At 39.0% G+C, this 21,071-nt stretch overlaps 1 protein-coding gene across 1 annotated transcript in view; it reads left to right on the top strand.

Moving 5' to 3' along the window:
* LOC121372588 (afadin-like) overlaps positions 1-9,876 on the top strand; it is a 92,442-nt gene extending 82,566 nt beyond the window's left edge. Inside the window, exons 23-26 of the mRNA XM_041498993.1 lie at positions 1,811-1,932; positions 3,344-3,458; positions 3,892-4,005; positions 4,639-9,876. Of these exons, the coding sequence (XP_041354927.1) occupies positions 1,811-1,932; positions 3,344-3,458; positions 3,892-4,005; positions 4,639-5,493 (1,206 nt within the window). The 3' untranslated portion in view covers positions 5,494-9,876. The remainder of the gene's footprint in view (positions 1-1,810; positions 1,933-3,343; positions 3,459-3,891; positions 4,006-4,638) is intronic.
* Positions 9,877-21,071: the final 11,195 nt, after the last annotated feature.

Raw genomic sequence — 21,071 nt, 5'->3', positions numbered from 1 at the left:
ATTTTGAGTTATTCTCTTAATGTGAGTTGTGACCATCCACTGGTTATTTGTGATTTTTAGTTTTTCTCTTAATGTGAGTTGTGACCATCCACTCATTATTTGTGATTTAGAGTTATTCTCTTAATGTGAGTTGTGACCATCCACTGGTTATTTGTGATTTTTAGTTATTCTCTTTATGTGAGTTGTGACCATTCGTTCGTTATTTGTGATTAGAGTCTTATTCTCTTAATGTGAATTGTGACCATTCGCTTGTTATTTGTGATTAGAGTCTCTTTCTCTTAATGTGAATACTATCTTAATGTGTACTGCTAGAATAGCTCATTAGACCCGAGCTCATTATATTAATGTGATGTAGTTTGGTGGGGTTAAAAATTATTACTCAACAGTAATAGCAGAGGTGGGAATTGTCATCGGATCAGCTGTTTTCCTCTCATGGAACATTGCATTTCCTCGCATTTTAATCGTCCTTTCTTCCAAAATTTGTCAGATGGCACAGATTTTAACCTAGGATTTTAAGAATTTCCGGGACCCCTCTAGATTTCCTCTTTCTTATAGTTCACCAATTTCCACCCTTGAATAGGGGTCCCAGGTCCTCCTAATAAAAGATACCCATTTGAAATATTGTATCATTGTGATTAAGTTACTAATTGTTAAGTATTGACCTCATTTTCTACAGCAGCAAAATGTGGATGCTCCAAACTGGAATTTTTGGTGTTAAGACATTGAATACAATCATGGATAAATCCTACAGGTGTTAAGACATTGAATACAATCATGGCTAAATCCTACAGGTGTTAGACATTGAATACAATCATGGCTAAATCCTTCAGGTGTTAGAAATTGAATACAATCATGGATAAATCCTACAGGTGTTAAGACATTGAATACAATCATGGCTAAATCCTACAGGTGTTAGACACTGAATACAATCATGGCTAAATCCTACAGGTGTTAAGACATTGAATACAATCATGGCTAAATCCTACAGGTGTTAAGACATTGAATACAATCATGGCTAAATACTACAGGTGTTAGACATTGAATACAATCATGGATAAATCCTACAGGTGTTAGACATTGAATACAGTCATGGATAAATTCTACAGGTGTTAGACATTGAATACAGTCATGGATAAATCCTACAGGTGTTAAGACATTAAATACAATTATGGATAAATACTACAGGTGTTAAGACATTGAATACAATCATGGATAAATCCTACAGGTGTTAGACATTGAATACAGTCATGGATAAATCCTACAGGTGTTAAAACATTGAATACAATCATGGGTAAATCCTACAGGTGTTAAGACATTGAATACAATCATGGATAAATCCTACAGGTGTTAGACATTGAATACAATCATGGCTAAATCCTACAGGTGTTAGACATTGAATACAATCATGGCTAAATCCTACAGGTGTTAAGACATTGAATACAATCATGGATAAATCCTTCAGGTGTTAAGACATTGAATACAGTCATGGATAAATCCTACAGGTGTAAAGACATTGAATACAGTCATGGATAAATCCTACAGGTTTTAAGACATTGAATACAATTGTGGATAAATACTACAGGTGTTAAGACATTGAATACAGTCATGGCTAAATCCTACAGGTGTTAAGACATTGAATACACTTGTGGATAAATACTACAGGTGTTAAGACATTGAATACAATTGTGGATAAATACTACAGGTGTTAAGACATTGAATACAATTGTGGATAAATACTACAGGTGTTAAGACATTGAATACAATCATGGATAAATACTACAGGTGTTAAATTGTTTTCTTCCTGTTTCAGTCCCGAGACCGCATGATACAAGTCATGAAGGAGGATCTAGAAAAATCAAAGGCCAGGATGATGGACCTGGAAAGAAAACGATTGGTAGAAGAATTCGAAGCCGAAAAAGATCGATTAATAAGGTACATTTTTGTATGAACACCTTGATTTGTCAAAACATTGTCTTTGACTTTTATGGAGAACATTTATGATTTAATAATCGCAAGTGTTTCAGTTATGAGAATTAAAGCTAAAAGAAAGAACAAATGTAAGTATGATGTCGGTTTCATACCTAGATTCTTGTCATAGGGATTTTAGCTGTGACAATAATCCACAAAAATTAAAAAAAAAAAAATTGTAGTAAAAATAAGAACAAAAATCACATAAGAAACCCATCATATTACTCGATTTTAAACAATTCTGAAATGGCCTATACTTTCCCTTTGTTACATTTTATAATGAATTTCATGATTGAGAATTAAAGAGAAAACAAAACCATAATGACAAGATAACAAAGTTTTCTCTGATAAATTTTCTTCTTTATGTTGTGTGATCTCGTTCCAGCCATTGCATCACGACTGGTATATCAAAGGCTGTGGTGTGTACTACCCTGTCTGTGGGATGGTGCATATAAAAGAACCATTGCTGTTAATCGAAAAGAGTAGCCCATGAAGTGGCGACAGCGGGTTTCATCTCTCCATATCTGTGTGGTCCTTAAGCATATGTCTGATGCCATATAACCGTAAATAAAATGTGTTGAGTGCGTCCTTAACCTTTAGACTACTGGATTAATTTTTAACAAAAACCACGTTGAGTGGGTACAAGTTTATAATTTTTACTCGCATATATTCACTTAAATGTTTTATAAAAACATGAAATAAAGTTCATATATTAATCGGTAAGTATTATTTTCGTGTCTTTTTTTGTAATTTTTATTATTTTAGATCGGCTAATGGTGATTAAAATTAGGCAAAAAATCGAAAAAGTTGCGTTTACTTACGGGCATTTGTGGCCAGCTGTTCAGTATTTATGTCCATTATTCCCGATAACAGTGGTTTTCTGACCAAATTTTTTTTTAAAACTCGAAATAAGATTCATATTGCAATATTTGGTCATTTTCGTTGTTGGTAAAACAATCAAATTTATTATCAAATTAGCTGTCACAATCGGCTATCGATCCCTGAAAATGACCGCGACGTGCCGCCATTGTTGTCAAGCGAAAATACTTGCCGAAAACCACTTTTTAAACTCAAAATTTCAAGGTATTTTCAATTAAAAAAATCAAAACAAAAGCCACCATTTTGAAAAAAAATCTTTTTTCTTTAATTATATTTCCGTTTCCAGTGAGTGTCGTGTGCAAAATGGCGGGAGATATGAATTGGGGAATGCACTGTATACAGTGTCCAGTATATCGACTGACGTGGCGAGAAGGTTAAATAAAACATTTCATTATTTCTTTATGTCGGGCAATATTAATTGTACATGTTCAATGGTTAACATGCTTCAGTGTTTATTTTAAACTCATTTGGTGGCTTATTCTTTTTTTGTCTTTAGACTAGAACAGCGGTTGCAGCAGTTTGAAAAAGATCGGGAAGAGCATAAAAAAAGAATATTGATGCGTCAGGAAATGAAGCAAAAAGAAAATGAAGAATATCTAAGGAAACAGCGGGTAATAATAACATGTTTTCTGTTTTCAGTTCCACTTGACTTGTACTCAGAAAATTTCTCTTTAATTAATCTGTTGAGATATATCTGTGGTTGCATTGCAGTTGGAAATAATCACATAGATCTTCTTATGAAGTTTCCTTCTGAAATTTCAACAAAAATACCTGATTACCAAATACTGACTTTGAAAAGGGAGACTTGAGAAGTAATTATGTGATTGTGTTGCTTTTCAAGGCCATTAAGTGAAATGTAATAAAGCTAATTAAGTCTTACACGTGGCTTTTTATATGTTGTTAAGTTCATATAAATTGGAAGAACATCTATGAACACGATCTTGGTCCATAAGGTTTAGGGAAGCTAAACATGCCAGACAAAAGTCATGTAAGTGAAGTGTTCCTGTTGGCAAACTGTTATATTTGTATTGTACTTTTGTGTAGGAAATGCGTGAAAATCAACGGCTAAAGTTTGAAGAGCGGAAGAGATTACTGATGATGGAGGAGGAGAAAATGAAGCAAAGAAGAGAAGAAGAATTAGCAAAGAAAAGACAAATGGTATTTTTTTAAATCTCATTATTTTGTACACAATTCTGCATGAGCATGATGGGTGTTAAATGTGTCAGTCTTTGTTTAAACACTATAATACTGTATAACTGAGCTGTAGTTACGAGGGGCGACTGAAAATTTCATTTTTAATTTCGATTGATGAATGGCAGTTTAATCCTTGTATCTGGCCTGATGCTTATATGACTTAGTCTGAGAATTTAATGTCATGGTAATGTCATGCAAATTGTATACAAGTGATGTCATAAAAGACTTATGTCTATAGTCTGTTCCATTCTCCTACAAAAATGTTTTTTGTAAATAATTTTAGTTTGGTTTGATGTAAGAAGAAAAGTAACAGTGTTTTGGAAATCACCAATTTTTTTTTTAATTTGTGTGCAATTTAAAAAACATTTGGCTCGGAAATAAATAACTTGTAAATTCCATGGCATGAAAAAAGCGTTCCCTGTGGGACAGACTGTAGAGTAAAATTTTATCACTTTCCCATATCTCTCGTTTTTATCAATTTGAATGAAAACATTTAATTGCATAAACAACAAAAGGATTGGGAACAAGTTTGCTAACGTACTAGACCCTCTCCTCTTGTCAGATCGGTGTTTACAAGTGTTATTTAATTGTTTTCAGGAGCGAGAGCAACGTCAGGAAATGCAGGCCGCACGTGATGCCGAGGAAGCTGCCCTGCGAGCTCAGATACGCAAACAGGAGGAGGAGGCATCACGGCAACGGATGATGCAGCAGCGACAGGAGCGTCTGGACCAGCAGCGGGAGATCCGCGTAGCAGACGAGCGGCGGCGCCTCAACTCGGCCAACCAGAACCCACCTGGAGGCTACGGCAACTACCAGCAGTACGCCAACCTCCCTCCTCAACAGCAGCAGCAGGGGGCTGGCGACAACCTGCGACCCCCGGCACCCCCAGAGAGGAACAGTTCTTACGAGTTCACCAACCGCGGCCCCAAGGGTCACCAGTACCCGGGGGTGGAGTACCAGGATGAGCCCCAGGCCGCTCCCAAGAAGTCGGTGTCCTTCAACACCCGACTGGAGACGCGCAACATCTACAGTGTGCGCAGCATGAGCGAGTCCGACCCCGATTCACAACCGGGGTCAGTATCGTCATATAGGACTTCCCAGTCGGACGCCCTCCCAGGCTCGCCTCTCTCCGGTCACCAGCCTCAAATGAACGAGGTTTTCCACTCACCTCCTGAAAATCAAAACATGGCCAATAATGTGAAATATGTGGCAGCAGAGACAACTCCCGGTGTGGTCGGGACTCAGGAGGTGTACCGTGATCCCAGGGCGAGGATCGCGGCTGAGAAAGCAGCAAACTCTATAAGGAAACCCGGACCCGAGAGGATGTCATTCAGGGACAAAATGAAATATTTCGCGGTGGAAGCTGGGGAGAACACGATTAAGTTAAAGCCTAAAGTATCAAAAACACAGCGTCAGATAGAATCTCAGTTACATACGGAGAACGGCCAATAGTTATTGGTGGTTATTTTGTTACTTGTGACAATGCAAGCTGTTCTCCGTTTGGTATTCCATTTACACCAGGAGAATGGCCAATAGCTATTGGTGGTTATTTTGTTATGTGTGACAATGCAAGCTGGACACTGATTGGTATCCCAGGTACACCAGGAGAATGGCCAATAGCTATTGGTTGTATTGTTATTTATTACTAATGCAAACTGGTCTCCGATTGGTGTATCAAACACTGGAAATGTGTTTTGAGTACAGCAGTTTGATTGGTTTGGCAGTATGGGCAATGAACATGCTTCAAAGTATGTACCACCCAGTGCTGTACTAACATGCCAAGGCTGGAAACGTAGCAAGCTGCAACCATGTACTTAACTCATTCTCATCCCAGATACCAATATATCCTTGAACCAGCTGCTCCAAATATTTATTCACTTCTCCTTATCATACAGGCATTACTACCATATCGTGTTACACAACCGTGGCATATCTGCTGCTTCCGCGTGGCTCCTATATCTATATGCAAATATTATCCCTGGAGGTTTCCAGCTTGTACCAAATATCAAGTATAATAGAAGAAAAAAACTGTGTATGTTGATGATGACTTTGGTGTCTCTGTTTATAATGGTGTGTGATATAAGCTGCACTTCAGGTGGAGCATTTGTCAAGATTAGGAGAAAAGGAGGTGCATTGTGTATTACAAATGTGTATAACTTGTTGAGGATTTTATGTGTTGAAGCTTGCCATTGGCTACTGAAGGACGAGTAGCTGTCAATCATTCCCAAGGTTAGAGAGTGAAAAATATGCATAGTACCTTGAGCAACTATTTCAGCCTGTGTTGTTACACTGTGTTGATGAGTTAACTTTTGACTCTGTTATATGTATGTAGTTTTTACGTTACTCGGCTAGTATTTTTATTATTTTTATCAACTTTTATAACACCCAAATTTTTATTGTGCTATCGTATATATTTTACAAAATAATTTTAGCATGTAGGCAGTGATCATACAATGTCTGGTTTTAGTTTCACCAAGTTCGGAACATCTCTTTTGCCAAATACTTGTTTAACAAAACATTGCATTTATTTATAGCTGTTTTTAATTTGCTTAGTTTAGCTTGGTAGGTTACATTAGCTATGGTGTACATATTCAAATTAGTATTTAAACATGATTAGACACAGAGTGCATTTTACCACACTTGAACTACCATCTAAATTTTAACACAAATGTTCCTTTTTAACTAGGATTCTAAAATCTGTTTTATTTCAAAAGTAACTTGATGATTAAAAATGTTCAAGTATTTACAGGCCCGTAGCAACCAGGGAAGGTGTTGGTGGGGAGGCCAGTACCCTTCCTACTCTAGGATGAAAATGTAAAAATAATTTATCCTAAACTATATAAATGAAGGTACAAATCTGGCTTATGACTCCCAACTACAGATTGTGCCACCACCCCTCCCCCCAACTACAGATTGTGCCACCACCCTCCCCCAACTACAGATTGTGCCACCACCCCTCCCCCAACTACAGATTGTGCCACCACCCCTCCCCAACTACATATTGTGCCACCACCCCTCCCCCCAACTACAGATCGTGCCACCACCCTCCCCCCAACTCCAAATAACATGCCTACTAGGCTGATTTAGTGTGTTATTTAGATGTCATCTAAAATGAACTGAAAATATTAACATAGATTTGGTAGATACTTACTACTTTAATATGGTATCTATTTTATGCCAGAAGTTAATGAAGTTCAGTTCAAGCTCTTGGTTTTATAGATTTTTCCTTTTTTAAAACTACATTCTTTCAGTAAGTTTTACATTTATTTATTAAAACGGGCTACACTGATGTTTTTTTAAGATATTTTTATGGTTTTGATTAAGCTGAAGAATGGATACTAGGATGTCCCTTGTTGACCTATATTTGCAGTTAATATGCTTCAGTATTTAGTGCTAGTTCAAGCTGTGGCTTGAGGCAGCATATTCTAGTATTAAACAACTATCTGGCAAAATATCTGTTCCGAAACATTCCTAATCATACATTTTATTTTTATTTTACCGTTCTTGTCTGTGCTGTTAAGGACATGTCAGGTTAAGGTTGTGATTGTTAGTCTGTGAGATGCTATTTGGAGGTGGAGCATGGTTTTGATAGTCTTCAAGATGCTATTTGGAGCTGGTACAACTAGACTATGCCTGAATTAAGCATCCTTCCATCAGAGAATCTCTTCGGGTGTATTTGCAGGAATTTATTCAAGGAGTGGTGAAACCCTTCCACTGCACACAAACTTGTACTTGCTGGTTGAACAAAGTTATATTAGGGTGTATGTGGAACTAGACTGCGTATATGAAGCATCCTTCCATTAAGTTTCTAGCTGGTAAAAATGAGGTAATGTTAGGCTGCAAGTGAAACTAAACTGCGTCTCTGTGAAACATTCCTCCATTAAGCTTCTAGCAGATAAAAAAAACCCTCGAAGCTGCAAGTGGAACTAGATTGTATATGTATGAAGCATCCCCCTGGCTTCTTGCAGGTAGAACAGAGGTTATGTTGAGCAGCAAGTGGAACTCGACAGTGCCTATATGAAACATCCCTCCATTAACCTTCTTGCAGGTAAAATGAGGTTATGTAAGGCTGCAAGTGGTACCAGCCTGTGCCTATATGAAATTTTTTGAAATATACCTCCATTATTAACCTTGTGGGTAAAAATGAGGTTATGTTAGGTTGCGAGTGGAACTCGACTGTGCCTATATGAAATATCCCTCCATAATTATTAACCTTGTTGTAGATAAAAAATGAGCTTATGTTAGGCTGCAAGTGGAACCAGCCTGTGCCTATATGAAACATCCCTCCATTAAGCTTCTTGCAGGTGAAACAAGGTTATGTTAGGCTGCAAGTGGAACTGGACCACGACTATATAAAGCTATCCCTCCATTAAGCTACATGCAAGGAAGAAAGTTGTGATTCTTAGGCTTAAGAACAGGCTGTAATGCAGATGGTGGGTATTGGGGGTCGAAACCCCTCCTTACTCTAGCAAAAACAATTTCCAATATATTTTCTAGGGGAGCATCATCGACCCCCTCTATGAACTTCTTTGTACAGTCTAGACTCCCCTCTGCTAACATTCCTGCACATGTGCCTGAAGAAGCACCAGGATGTGCCTGTATCAGGATAACCATCCATCATAATAACACCCATAGGTTTGTGATTACTAGGCAACAAGAAGTGCCAGGATGTGTCTGTATTAAGCAGACATTGTAACAATACCAACTGTGTTAAGCTGCAGAACGATCCAAACTGTGCCTGTATCAAACATCCCTCCATCAAAATGCAACTTGTAGAACAATCATGTTAGGCTGTGAAATGCAGATAGACCAAAAGTTGTGGTTGCAGTGCTGCAAGATGCTCATAGCAGTGCCTGTACAAAGTATCCCTCCATCGTAGAGCTGGTTGTAGGTGTAGCAAGGTTGTGTTAGGCTGTAAACCAGACAGTGCCTGTACAAAGCATCCCTCCCATTATAACACTACACACAGTAGCCAAACCTTTCTTATAATTTTGTACGATCTTAATGTTAACATTTTACAATGTGATAACCTTTGTCCTCATGTTTGGTTGTGAACCTATTTATCTCTGGTCCTCTTCCTATCAAAACTTTCTTTCCATACAGTGGCCATCTTTAATATTAAGAGAATCATTGAGGGGTTTATTATTGTATATTCATTCCAGATTCTCCAAAGGTTGTTAAAAAACAACTGTTTTATCCTTTGCATGATTGATGATGTGTTAATTGAAAATAAAATAAGCATCTTTTTATTAGATTGGCATATTATACTAATAATTTAGTTTATACTATGTAGGTACCCCATGTATGTTTTGTGTTAATATTTACATACTTTCTGATACAGTTCTGTGTTAATATGTGTATTGTTATACAAGTCTAATTTGTTATAAACGTTTAATGGGGGAATAGATTGAAAAGTTTGCCTAGGTAGAGTTAATTTTAAAAAATGTATATACTTAGTAAGATGGCAATAAATATATATAAACATACAATTTGAGAAAATTTATCAGAAGTATGAATACTAATGGTGTTAAAATAGGTGGAACCAGGAATTTAAATGTTCAAGAATAAAATTTGAAGCAAGAAAGTTAACTATTTCCATTTTTTCTAATATTGGTTTCATCCAAGATAGCTGCCCCATAATACTTGGATGTTTGGGTGGCTTTTCTCTTGATGCGTGTGTATTTTGTCTAGTCATAAAGAACTTGTTTGTAGCATGCTTAATGCCTGGCATCGCAGCCTGGTGGAAAGACTAGGACAAAGACCAGAGATAGAACATTTTATGAGTGTATCATATAACTACCAAGCAATAAATCATTAATAAACTATTGATGCTCATATTTCTCTCTTGTCATTTGTATATCAGCAATGGGGTCTGGGAACTGGGATAGAGGTATAAGTAGAAACATTCATGTCTGCATCTGGATAAGCAATGGGAGCTGGAGCTGTCTGCATCTGGATAAGCAATGGGAGCTGGAGCTGTCTGCATCTGGATAAGCAATGAGAGCTGGAGCTGTCTGCATCTGGATAAGCAATGAGAGCTGGAGCTGTCTGCATCTGGATAAGCAGTGGGAGCTGGGGATAGAGGTGCATGTAGGAACTTTCATGTGTTTGTATCTAGATAAGCAATGGGAGCTGGGGATAGAGGTACACATAGGAACATTCATGTCTGCATCTAGATACACAATTGAAAGCTGGGGATAGAGGTACACGTAGAACATTCATGTGTCTACAGTTGGATATGCAATGGGAGCTGGAGCTGAGGATATAGGTACATGAGGAACATCCATGTGTCTGCATCTAGATACGCCCTGGGAGTTGGGCATAGAGGTACATGTAGGAACATTCATGTGTCTACATCTATATAGCAATGGGAGCTGGAGATTGGGATAGAGGTACATGAGGAACATTCATGTGTCTACATCTATATAGCAATGGGAGCAGGAGATTGGGATAGAGGTACATGTAGAACATTCATGTGTCTACATCTATATAGCAATGGGAGCTGGAGATGGGGATAGAGGTACATGTAGAACATTCATGTGTCTGCATCTATATAGCAATGGGAGCTGGAGATGGGGATAGAGGTACATGTAGAACATCCATGTGTCTACATCTATATAGCAATGGGAGCTGGAGATGGGGATAGAGGTACATGTAGAACATTCATGTGCCTGCATCTATATAGCAATGGGAGCTGGAGATGGGGATAGAGGTACACAAGGAACATTCATGTGTCTACATCTATATAGCAATGGGAGCTGGAGATGGGGATAGAGGTACATCAGGAACATTCATGTGTCTACATCTATATAGCAATGGGAGCTGGAGATGGGGATAGCGGTACATCAGGAACATTCATGTGTCTACATCTATATAGCAATGGGAGCTGGAGATGGGGATAGAGGTACATCAGGAACATTCATGTGTCTACATCTATATAGCAATGGGAGCTGGAGATGGGGATAGAGGTACACAAGGAACATTCATGTGTCTACATCTATATAGCAATGGGAGCTGGAGATGGGGATAGAGGTACATGTAGAACATTCATGTGTCTGCATCTAGATATTCTTTATAGCAATCGTAATTGATTACATTTGTCAAGTAATCGCCACATCTCTTCCCCATGTACACATCTTGTATATTTGATCACGAGGCCCCTCCCCATCGTGTACGATGGTATGTCGACCTTCCATCCTGAAAAGTAGCCTAGGAACTTTGATAGCATATATTGACATTTAACGATTTCTGAAGTTAAATTTATTATTAAATGTTTTAATATTTTATAACAGCATATGCTGTCGGCGACCCGACCCTCCTCCTTCCCAAACACAACAAGAGGGAGAGAGAGACACACATACATAAACACATACACACAGACAGACACACACAAACACAGACACACTGGGCGTACGTACTTTATGGATGACTCGAAATTCTTGACATTAAGAACAAATGTTAAATTAGATAACGTTTTTGCAATGTTTATTATATATATTTGGTCGGGATGGGATTTACTTACTTGAGGTGCGTGTGTTGCAGGGTCGAACCACCTCAGTGGATTCATTCAGCTGATTGGGGGTTTTCTCGTTCCAATCAGTGCACCACAACTGGACAAAGGCCGTGGTATGTGCTTTCCTGTCTGTGGGAAAGTGCATATAAAAGATTCCTTGCTGCATTAGGAAAAATGTAGCGTGTTTCCTCTGATGACTACGAGTCAGAATTACCAACTGTCTGACAACCAATAGCCGATGATTAATTAATCAATGTGCTCCAGTTCAAAACAAACTACTAGTATATATATTTGTGTTTGACTGCATTAATGCTAGAATTTCGTTTGTAACTGGTATATTTGCTCTTACCAGTGAAGGTTACGAAAGATATGTCTTAATGTCCACCTTTCACTTAACACCAAGTGTTTTAATATGCATCTGCATGTACAGCTTTCTTTCGTGCTTATATCCAATTAAGGTCCAAGCACGTTTCTCCTGGACACACACACACACACCTAAGCTGTATGGACTCATGTCCAGGGCAGTGGGTTAGTGGTTAATGAGAGAGGTTGTATTGACCTTGCACCTACCCATTGAATCGTAAAATTCGTTCTAGGTGGGAGCTGGTACCGAGAGCCAAACTCAGTACCTACCAGCCTTAAGTCCGATGGCTTCACCATTACACGGTCAATGTGTGTACAGGGTTCAGTGTTCTTTTATTACTGGCTGATGAGGCTCCAGGGAGATTACTTTTCACCTCCCCACCCCCGTAGATTATTTCAATTAATAAAGAAAACTCTTAAAGAGTATATACCACCAAATGAAATTACATAGAAGACAATAGTAACAGGCGAAATCTGCTGCATACAATGACTGAATCCGTGCACAGATGTAAATATTATAATCTTACACTTTTATAGAAAATCGGAAAAATTGGGGAGTTACCGTTTGTTTCGAATATAGCCTAGGCCTAACAGAAAGCGTCCTTAACTATCAGTGGCAGATCCAGAAAATCAATTTAGGATAGCCCCAATGACATTAGGCGGAATGCTAAGGGAACTTTGGGGGAGGTTTGGAGGGGGTGAAAATTAATATATAATAAAATTATAACTCGTAAAATTTAGGGGTCCCGGGGCCCTGCCCCCCCCCCCCCCAAAAAAAAAAATTATTAATTTTTTTTTTAATTAAACAAATTCGCCTCGACTATATTAGTTACGCTCAATTTATGTAGTTTTCTGGTATACTGGTATTAGTTCAAATCAAATTACAGGAATTTACTGGTCGGATAAAACGGTATTCCGTGGAAATTCCGTGGCGGATCCAGCGTGAAATCGAGCAAGGATCACAACGCAGTAACGTGTTCTCATACGTAAACTGATCCACCAAACTGAACTGAACTAAACTGAATTAACATTTCTTGTATTCTATATTAATATGTATTGGCGTAGAGGGGGGGGGGGGGGGGGGGGGTGAGATGGGCAATGCGCCAACATATTTTTTATTTATCTGTCCCCAATCACTTACCTCTATTGATATATCCTACGGAAGCCCGTTACCGCCACTAGTAAAAAAATATTTATTGCGTTATTACGAGATAACATTGCGTTATAACCAGATAATTATTGCGTTATTACGAGATAGCATTGCGTTATTATGAGATATTATTGCGTTATTAAGAGATAGCATTGCGTTATTAAGAGATAATTATTGCGTTATTATGAGATAACACTGCGTTATTACGAGATAACGTTGTATGCGTTATTACTTATATGTTTGACGGACGTGGTGATTGCTGCAAGTGGATATGGCTGACCTTGATTTTCTATTGCGGTTTTATTTCAACATGTGTGTGTCACAGAGGATTATGCTTGAATTGTTGGCTCATAACCATCATCAAATCATCAGTGAAAGAACATTGCAGAGGAAACTGAAAAAACTGAAATTACGGAGGAGAAAAGACAAGTCAGACATTGTCGATTTGGCGGAATTCTTACTGGAAGAGATACAGACTTCTGGCTCACTGCATGGGTATAAATGGATGCATTTGAAATGTTTGCATGCTGGACATATAGTTGATCGAGAAACTGTACGTACTCTTTTGCTCTTACTAGACAAGAAAGGTGTTCAACGAAGGAAATCTGGTCGTTTATGCCGAAGACGTTATTCAAACAATGGACCAAATCATTGTTGGCATGTAGATTCCAATGATAAACTGAGGCCATACGGAATTTTCATAAATGGGTGCATAGACGGATTTTCCAGATTGATTGTATGGTGCAAAGTTAGTGGCAAAGGGACAGCAAGAACAACAGCAAGATCCTTCTTAAAGGCTGCTGAAAACAGAGGAGGATGTCCTCGGCTCGTCCGGACAGATAATGGCGTAGAAAACGCAGACATTCTGAAAATTCAGACATTCCTCAGAAGAAACCATAGAGATAATCAAGCTGGTGATGCCAGTGTTCTGGCTGGAGACAGCAGACTCAATCAACGGATTGAGTTTTGGTGGGGGATACTGAGGAAGGAATGCTTACAGTAATGGATGGATCTATTCAATGAGATGAAAGAAGATGGCTAATTTCACTGGGGATAAGCTAGATAAAGACCTTGTCAGGTTTTGCTTTTTACGGTTGATACAGGTAATGTTGTTGTTGTTGTTGTTTGCGTTCTAAAATACAGTTTACAAAACAAATATTGCTCGATGACATCGCTCATAAATGTTTTGTATCGATTGACAAGCAATCGGGAGCTCCTTTGTCATGTAATCAGGGTTTAATCTAGCTGGTACCAAATCATGTTCAAGTCAAACCTACAGACCCGTACACGTTCAGTGTTACATCTAAAACGGCAATGCTTCGCGAACGCTACAGTAACGCCACGGTCAAAGGGGAACACTGAACGTACATGGATCTGTAGCTACTCCTCCGAGTCTATCGAGACTGACACATATTTCTAAACCTGTCGTCGGAGGATATTGTAGGTTATTCCACTCCATGCCGTTGCATCATTGTTTGATTAATGCAACATTACATTAAAAACAAAAGTGAACAAAAACAGATGCTCAAACAATATATTAAATACACTGTGACTAGAAACATTATTATTCAGAATCGTTTGTATTTCATTCTTCGACGGATCGTCCACTTTAGGGGTCGTCCATATAGTACATACACAAAATTCTCAATATTTTGTATACCCCCCTGTACGCATGGCATATACAATGAGCCAGACACCCCCGCCCCCGTACACATACGCATCCAATAGAAATGAAATTGTGAACATACATTGACATTTGAAATGGTTTGATACCTACAAATCGCTCTGATATCGTTTTGTACGTGAACAATCGTCATTTCCGTATCAGGCACGAAATGTTTAGATAAAACGTACGGAAAATCAAGGAAACATGTACTAAATTTAGATCAGATGCACTGCAATGCGTTAATAACGTTATGACTTTTTGCGTCCATACGCATTTGCCCTGACTCCCCCTCCCCCTGTACGCACACTGTACGCATTGAACTGGACACCCACCCCCCCCCCCCCCCCGCCTGTGCCTACGTATTATACGGACGACCCCTTATTTCATTTTATTTCATGATGCTTTTTATTTCTTTTTCCAAGGTTGATATAGACAAAGTCGTTGAAGTGTGGAACAGCCATAAAATCAGACGTTCAGTGCTATACTGTCTTCCACATCTGCATTGATATACAGACTGTCTTTGCCAAGTAGAACCCTTGGATATCGAAGTCTGTTGTGACGAAATCCTGGATGAACGTGAACTGCCATGTGATGAAGATGTATATGAATGATGCACAATTCTGATGGATGAAAACAACCTCAGTCCTGCACGGGATGCGTATGCCGCCGTTGATATGTATATCGAACTCAGAACTGAGATTAAGCGAGTGCTGTAGTCAGATAAAACAGTTCCTGTGTTGTATGTGTAACTACGTAATTCCTTATGTGAATTTTGTGTATGTGGGGGGGGGGGGGGGGGGGGGGGGGGTAGCAGGAAATGGGACTTCGTTGTACTGAAAAAACTTTAAAATTATGTATATTTGACTTGATTTGTAAACGAATACAAATGCAAAAAACCGTCAGATTGTATGTGTCGATATATGCATTTCTAAAATTATAACTGACACGTTCGTATTTCAACCATGCAGAGATACGATTTTAATCGTAATAACGGTTTTGTCGTTCAGATTATAGTCGTTATTACGGCTTTTCACCATCAGGTGATTTTTCTTATTCTTATTAGGGCATTCACGATCAAATGGTTTTCTGTTTTAATACGCCCCTAGGCGACGGTATCCGTCCGTCCGTCCGTCTCTCAGTAAACTTTATGTCTGGAGAACTACATACATTATGCACTAGTCCGGGAAACTAGTCCCACATTTTCTATCGGGTTACTTTCAAATGTGGTAGATGTGCAGTTCCGTTAGCTCTTCTGATCTGATGATTTTACAAGAGTTATGCCACTTTTTGTACTTCGATCATGCGAATTATACAAATCTTGTCTGGAAAAGAAATACTCACATTGGTAGGCATAACCACCATCCTACAGTTCGATAAGGTGAAGTTAAGCATTTTATGATATCATCGCTTGATGCGCGGTCAGTCTAGGATCGATCCCGTCGATGGATCCATTGGGCTACTTCTCATTTCAGCCAGTGCTCCACAACTGGTTTAACAAAGGCCGTGGTATGTACTATCTTGTCTGTGAGATGGTGCATATAAAAGATCCCTTGCTGCTAATCGAAAAGAGTAGCCCATGAAGTGGCGGTAGCGGGTTCTCTCTCTCTCTCTCTCTCTCTCTCTCTCTCTCTCTCTCTCTCTCTCTCTCTCTCTCTCTCTCTCTCTCTCTCTCTCTCTCTCTCTCTCTCTCTCTCTCTCTCTCTCTCTCTCTCTCAATACGTGCGTAGTCCTTAACTATATGGCTCAAGCCAAATAACAGTAAATAAAATGGAGTGCGTCGTTAAATTAAATAGTTCCTTCCTTCAGGATGTCAAGCCAGATATATTAAAAACAACACCAATAGTAAAGTAAAGTTTGTTTTATTTAACGACGCCGCTAGAGCACATTGATTTTTAATATTATCATCGGCTATTGGACGTCAAACATATGGTCATTCTGACACTGTTTTTAGAGGAAACCCGCTGTCGCCACATAGGCTACTCTTTTTTACGACAGGCAGCAAGGGATCTTTTATTTGCGCTTCCCACAGGCAGGATAGCACAAACCATGGCCTTTGTTGAACCAGTTATGTTGAACCAGTTATGTTGAACCTACCCATTGAGCCTTGCGGAGCACTCACTCAGGGTTTGGAGTCGGTATCTGGATTAAAAATCCCATGCCTCGACTGGGATCCGAACCCAGTACCTACCAGCCTGTAGACCGATGGCCTGCCACGACGCCACCGAGGCCGGTTAACACCAATAGATTCCGATCACCTACTACGAGCCTCGCGTTAGGGATTACAGTATGGTCTGGATTCAGAATAATAGGTTAAGTATCACATTAAGGGCCTGCGATGATGATGATGATGATGATAACTAGTTTAACGTGCCCATATACCACTAGGGTTTCGAACACGCCCATCCCGAGTCCGACCTCCGATAAGATCGGTGGCCTGACTCGGGATGGAGGGGGGGGGGGGGGGGGGGGTGAAAAAATGGCAGAATTTTGAAAATAGCAATTAGTAAAAAAGTTAATAAATTAAAGAAAAAAAAGAAAAAGGTTACAAGCCAAAAATAAAAAAGAATTGACTGCTCGGCCGAATATTTATATAATTTGGAGCATTTTAGAAGGACAATCCAAAATTAAATAAGAGAAAGAAGAGAGGATCGGACTATTTAATAATATTACAAAAAAGAAGTAATTTCGACATAAAATTTTGAACGCAGATCTAAACGTTTAAAGTCCGATCGATATGTCCACGCGAGTGGCCTCGTTAAGGCCGTTTGGGTGCACAGCTTAAAGGGACGAGATGGGTTGCATCCCGTCAAGAAAACCCCTAGATTGACAGTCGATAGACGTTGAAGGTGTAGTGCTGTGCTGAAATACAGATCTTGAGAAGCCGGATCCGTCTGAACGAGTAGAGTATCAGACTAGACTAGGGTATAGTCCAGTCGTCATGGGTTGGTATAGTGGTGCGGACGGGCCCGACTCCGGAGGATACGAGATGGTATCACTATAAAACAATGTAAAGTCTAGAAAAAGAGTAGTAGGGGCCGACCCCGCTTCCTATTTCTTCTTAGAGTGGGGCGGTCAATCTTCCAGTGCTGCTAGGACAGGCTCGGACATGTAGAGACTAAACGCGAACAACCGTGGCGTTCTGCAGAATGGCCGTCATACGAGTCACGAAAAAACAAGTCAACATAGTCAGACGGAGAAAAACGTGGAGGCGAGGAATCTCGCTGAAAAAGAATCCAACCTGGTGGTGCAGACTGTCGAAACGAGAAGCGTTCCAGCGTTCAATCTGTTCCAATGGCCGCATACATCCCAGTAGAAAACTTCATTTCGCTGACAAAAACAACGAAATGAAGGACCCCCAAGTCGAGCACACGAAAGCACGTGCAGTGTGCACAAGCGAAACAAACACGTCTTACCGCGTGCAGCTCCAGACTGGGAATGTGGGCCTGCGACATGATATCTAGTGGGGTAGCGGCTTAAAGTATCCGGTCCATAATAGACGTCAAGACACCTCGGTAAACCTCGACTTAGTTCGACATGTGTCGGAATAATCCCGCCACATACCTGATCCAATCACAACATCTCGGCCGATTCCGATTACGTGTTTCATTTGAATATGTGAGTAGCCGGAATTTACCGAGATGATGACATTGGATCAGGTGTGTCGGGATTATTCCGACACATACCGAGTTCAGCCGAAGTTTACCGAGGTGTCTATTATTGGTCGAATACCTTAAAGGAATGCTCTCGCAAGGCTATTGGACTGGTATGCATATTCAACGATATATAATGCATATTATTGCTTAATATCAACAAGTATAATCTTATATTTAATGAATAAAACGGTTTAATGTGACGACTATTATATATAACGGGCGCAGCCATTTTGTAGCACCTCAGTGAACTCGCCTTCTGGCGAGCCGGTGGTTACGTAATACTTAGCGTGTCACGTCAGGAATTATTCTTAGAACTGAAGAAACAAAACATACCTGATTATTGCGGATGCATCGCAATGTTCTGTAATATCTATCCCAGTAAATCAGCAAAAAGTATATATTCAATACAAAATAAACCACCATTGCCAAAATAACTGTATCATATTTTGTCCGTACATTAATCCACATACTGAAATGATAATTGGAGTATTTTCTCAGTTAATTGTTCTTTTCTTTCCGTGGCCTGTACCTGATTGGCAGGTGTATATTTGGAAGGTATCCAGTCCAGGTAATTAATTGCCGCTGTCTAGACACCATTTTTTTTTTTTTTTTTTCAAATACGTGCCTCTTTTATTAAGATCACAGGATATTTTGGGATAACCTGCCACCCTTAAAATGGAAATGAACATTATCAGTCGTCCCGCTTATTACTGTAAATAATTATGTAAAACCCTTAAAGGGACATTCCCGAGTTTGCTGCATTGTAAGATGTTTCCGACTAATACAATATTTCTACGATTAAACTTACATATTAAATATATTTTCTTGTTTAGAATGTCAGTGTCTATATATTTAATGTGTTTCTGGTCGTCTTAATATTTGTAAGAAGCCCAAACTGGATTTCGTCTTCAAATAATTTCGTACGTATGAAAAAATATATTTTAGGAAATAAAACGAAATTTAACCCAGTACAAATATTAGAACGATCAGAAACATGTTTAATATACAGCCACTAATATTTTATGCAGAAAAATAAATTTGATATTTAATTACAATCGTTAAAAAGTCTCTCTTAGTCGATAACATCTTAAACATTGCAGCAAACTCAGGAATGTCCCTTTAAGTAGACTTTCCCCATCTAAAATCACAAAATTGACCAATTAAGTAGTCCCATAGAAAAGAAAATTTCACTTGGGTATCGTGAATGGTCGTTTTTGCTCCAACGTACCCTACCAATAGGCCTAATAATATGCATTTTTCTTTTTAAAAATTTAAAGAGAAAATTACTATAACTATTTCGTTCTATTGATATATAGTCAGGTTGATGAAAGCGAAGCGCCTTGTCGTAAATTAGATCGTTTGTTTACACTGTGCATACAGGAGTTGGTAGGAGTTGGTAGGAGCTGACGTCACTTCACCCCAAACTATTGTACCGAACTCAACGAAAACGAAAAACAAAAATTGGCTGCCCCCAGTTAGCAAGAATAATCGTTGTTTTGTTTTTTATTAACTCTAAAATTACGTCTTCAATGTCTTAAAGTGTCAGTATGTGTTGGTGGTCAGGGTTTGCATCTTTCCAATACAAAAGGCTCATGTTTGAGTTTACTATCCCTTTAAGCTCCACACTACAACATGTAGGTCCTGTCTGCATGTGACTGACTGTAGCACGGACGTAAAACTCAAATACTGTTTAACAGTATAACATTAAACCAAACATTAAACATTCAATCCAAGTACTGAAAGTACTGCGTCATTACCTTTGTACAGCACTCGTACAACAATGATCAACTTAGGACGTGCATTCAACCAAATACTGTAAACGTACTTATGTTAGCGCACTCAAATTTTAGTGCATTGATAAATTAACACTCCAAAGTGTATTAAGATTCTAAATTGGCGCATTCACCTCCGCGCGAAAAGCGCTAACAGTCCTGCAGCAGAGGCCCCCAAAAGTGAAGTGTACCGGGGCCGAACGTATAACATTTGTCACCATGGTGGAAATTAACCTCTGGGGTACAGAGATCATCAAAATATAAGATGACATTTTGTAAAGTTGGTGCGAACAAGATGGCGGCCATTTTCCAAGATGGCCGCCAATCCATCAATACAATCGTATATCTTTAGATCTACAACACTTAGAAAGGTGATCTTGGTGTCAAAACTGATGTTTATGGAGTCAATAAGTTCATCAAAACGGTTTGTTATATTGTCAGATAATTGGTTGTTAAACAGTTAAAATAGCTGACGAAATTGGCGGTGTTTTTGGCATGAAAATCTAATAATTTGTGTTGGAGAGACACTTTTTTATGTTAAATATTACACTTTAATGGTTGATAAGTTTAGTTTTGAAGACTACTAAAATAAAATGTAACCTAAAAGTGTAACTGTTTGTCTGAAATGATAAATCAAGATGAGGTATATATGCTATACGAATCCAGGACATTTGCCCCCCAGTCCAAAAATGAATAGGTGGACATTTGCCCCCCAGTCGAAATGATGGCTAGGACATTTGCCCCCCAGTAGAAATGTTGGCTAGGACATTTGCCCCCCAGTATAAAAATTGGTTTAATTAACAACTTAAATTACTGTGTTTAATAAGTTCTTAATTAACCCTAACCCTAACCCTAACCCTAACCCTAACCCTAACCCTAACCCTAACCCTAACCCATACCCATACCCATGTGC

Source organism: Gigantopelta aegis, chromosome 4 (genome assembly GCF_016097555.1).
Source record: "Gigantopelta aegis isolate Gae_Host chromosome 4, Gae_host_genome, whole genome shotgun sequence".
Classification (NCBI taxonomy): domain Eukaryota; kingdom Metazoa; phylum Mollusca; class Gastropoda; order Neomphalida; family Peltospiridae; genus Gigantopelta; species Gigantopelta aegis.
The sequence above is the reverse complement of the archived record's forward strand: the minus strand, read 5'-3'. Positions and strand labels throughout refer to the sequence as shown.